Source organism: Arachis duranensis, chromosome 3, assembly GCF_000817695.3.
Source record: "Arachis duranensis cultivar V14167 chromosome 3, aradu.V14167.gnm2.J7QH, whole genome shotgun sequence".
In the NCBI taxonomy this organism is placed as follows: domain Eukaryota; kingdom Viridiplantae; phylum Streptophyta; class Magnoliopsida; order Fabales; family Fabaceae; genus Arachis; species Arachis duranensis.
The window spans coordinates 9,861,821-9,865,014 of record NC_029774.3 but is presented as its reverse complement, the minus strand read 5'-3'; the positions used below and the strand labels follow the sequence as shown (position 1 = coordinate 9,865,014).

Here is a 3,194-nt window from a genome sequence, read left to right as displayed (position 1 = left end):
TGTAATTACTTTAATTTAAAAATGAGTAAATTTTTATTCTCTTCCGTGAAAAAAAAAAAAAAAATCTCATTTTGTAAAGATAGATTGAAGTGATGAAGAGTGGAAGAAAGCGCGTGTTTGCACGGAGGCAGAGTGGGAGTGTGGTGGTGTTTACTGTTTAGTGATAGTTTCAACTTTCATAGCGTCAACATGTGTCGTTGCCACCTCACAGTCACAGTCTCTCGCTTCACACTTCACTCCCCACCACCCACTCACCAACTCCTTCCCTTCCTTTTTCCCTTTGAACTTTCAACTGACTCCAACTGAATTCAACTCTCTCTCTCTCTATTTCTCTCATCTGGCCATGGCTGCTGCTGCTTCTTCCTTCTCCACCATCTCCTTCCGCTCTTTCTCTCTCAACAACAACCGCCCTTCCCTCTCTCTCCCACTCCCAACAACCTTCACTCTCACCTCTTCCCACCGCCATTCCCCTTCCACTCTCTTCACTTCCTTCCTCCCACACACTCCTCTCATCCGCTCTCCCCCAACCCCCATTCTCGCATCCGGAGGAGGAGGAGGAGGAGGAGGCCATGGCGGAGGACACACCGGTGGCGGCGGAGGAGGAGGAGACCGCGATGGCGAAGCCGACGACAGGGGCCGCAACAGGGAGGAGGCACTGCTGGTGCTAGCGGAGGCCGGGAGGCCGCTCGAGAAATTGCCGGCGGATTTGGCGGCTGCGATTCAGGCAGGTCGGGTTCCCGGCTCAATAGTGAAGAGGTTCCTTGAGCTCGAGAAATCGGCGGTGTTCCGGTGGTTGTTGAACTTCGGAGGGTTTAAAGAGAGGTTGCTGGCCGATGATTTGTTCCTTGCAAAGGTCGCCATGGAATGCGGTGTTGGCATCTTCACTAAGGTTCCCTCCATTTTTCACTCCCTTCCTCAATTTTCGGTTACAAAGTGCACATTTGTGTCTGCTGTTAATTAATCTTAATTACTCTAAGATTAGGGGCTAAATAGTAATTAATAGTAACTATTTGCATTTGGTGGTTCTCAGACTGCTGCGGAGTTGGAGAAGCGTAAAGAGAATTTCACGAAGGAGCTTGATTTCGTTTGTGCTGATGTGGTATGTATCTCCTTTTTGCTTATATATTGTTTTAGAGAACAATTTGATGTATATTTTATATCACTCAAATCATATACTATTACATGTGAATTTTTAGATTATAAGTTGTAAGAATAAAACATTGTTGCTGATATAGTGATATGACAATATATAATAGGATGATACTCATGATAGTATAAAATACTTTTATAATGACAGTGGCACAGTGCATCCGCATCAAAATCAATATTGTTTAGATTAGAGCCTAGATTGTTCATCTTTTGGCATTTGATTGTAATTGGAGTTTTCTCGATATTTGTATGCTGATTTTGCCATATACATACCTTACAATAGAGAGGTGAAACTTTCATTATTGTTATAATAATCCTTTTTTTTGGGATAATGCTAATCTCTTTTGAAAACTACATTTATTATGTTTCGTTAGGCAGCAGCTTATTCACTGTCTAGTTTTTGTATATGTTTGATTTATTCTATTGTTATTATTAACAGGTAATGGCAATCGTAGCAGATTTTATGCTTGTGTGGCTTCCGGCTCCAACTGTTTCTCTCCGACCTGCACTTGCCGTTAGTGCTGGGCCTATTGCTAAATTCTTCTATGGCTGCCCTGAAAATGCTTTCCAGGTCACCACTTACTAAACCACTTTCCAGATTTTTCCTATATGTTTTATTTCTTCAAGATTGTAAGTTATTATTGTGTTTGTATCTTACATTTGTTTGGTTTTGCCTTTTATATAGGTGGCATTAGCTGGAACATCTTATACACTTATACAGAGAATAGGTGCTATTGTGGTATGTGTTGTTCCCTCGAAAATTCAAGCAGTCATTTTGTGGTTATGACAGTTTTTAATGTCTCTGTCTCTTACTCTCTTGTACAGCGCAATGGAGCAAAGCTGTTTGCAGTGGGGACTGGTGCATCTCTGGTAATTTGTTCCTTACATGCTTTCCCAATACTGAATTTAAATTCTTCTTCTTTCTGTTGAAATGCCTGAAATCTTTGTGCTTCTGGACTCACTCCTAGCTCTCGCAAGTGCCATACTGTTGTTTTTTGCTGTATTCTTTCATATGTCCTCAAAGCAAAAGAATTGCTAATATTGAAGAATTTTACATTATTACTGCCTATGTCTTAGCATGAATTATGTACATTGATTTTTCACCATATGACTCCGTCTCTCAAATGAAATGAAATGATTGAAGTTAATATAGGCTGAATTTCGGAGCATACCTATATATCTTGTAACTGAATTAAGTGGTTTAAGATCAAATCTCTGTCTCAGCGTCTATCTCACCATGTGATTGGTGCGTAATTTTTAGTCTTGCAGTATAAATATGTGTGTGAGGTGACTGATAGAATCTCCTTTTCAGATTGGTACAGGTGTGACAAATGCTTTGATCAATGCACGAAAAGTTGTTGATAAATCTTTTGCTGCTGAGGCTGAGGATGTACCAATTTTATCAACTAGTGTTGCTTATGGTGTTTACATGGCTGTATCTAGCAACTTAAGGTATGGCTTTTATTATTGTTGCTATTATCAATAAAGATTACTACTACAATGACATAATTCTCTTGGATTGAACAATTCTCGACGCTGAAACTGAGACAATCTCTAGTCATGCATAATATGTCAGTAAATCAATGATAAATGCAACCTTTCTATAAGAACACACCATAACATCGTTGAAATTCTTCTGTTGTATAAGTTGAATGCCTGAATCTGAAGGAATTGTCCTTGATACCAGGTACCAAATACTGGCTGGGATTATTGAACAGCGGATTCTCGAACCTCTTCTGCACCAACAAAAGCTATTGCTAAGTATTTTTTGCTTTGCCGTTAGGACTGGCAATACTTTCTTGGGCTCACTATTGTAAGATTCTTTATGAACTCAATATGTTTCTACATAGTTTACAAGATTTGCTTCTTTTTCAGTTGTTATTGTTCATTACATATATCTTCTATGAACAGATGGGTGGATTATGCCCGATGGGTCGGAGTCCAGAAAATACGGGAATAAGCACAATTGATTTCAATTTGAGGACTTGTCACCATGGGATCAATTCATTATTGGAGTTACATTTTGTTGATTATTTAAATTTGCT

General features: G+C 39.5%; 1 protein-coding gene across 1 annotated transcript in view; it reads left to right on the top strand.

Annotated features, from left to right (window-relative positions):
- Positions 1-208: 208 nt before the first annotated feature.
- Positions 209-3,194, top strand: part of LOC107477461 (protein RETICULATA-RELATED 4, chloroplastic) — a gene marked incomplete in the record, with an annotated part of 3,307 nt that continues 321 nt past the window's right edge. The window contains 8 exon segments of the mRNA XM_016097493.3: positions 209-889; positions 1,031-1,099; positions 1,589-1,720; positions 1,835-1,888; positions 1,975-2,019; positions 2,462-2,601; positions 2,837-2,962; positions 3,061-3,194. Coding sequence (XP_015952979.1) covers positions 344-889; positions 1,031-1,099; positions 1,589-1,720; positions 1,835-1,888; positions 1,975-2,019; positions 2,462-2,601; positions 2,837-2,962; positions 3,061-3,109 — 1,161 coding nt within the window.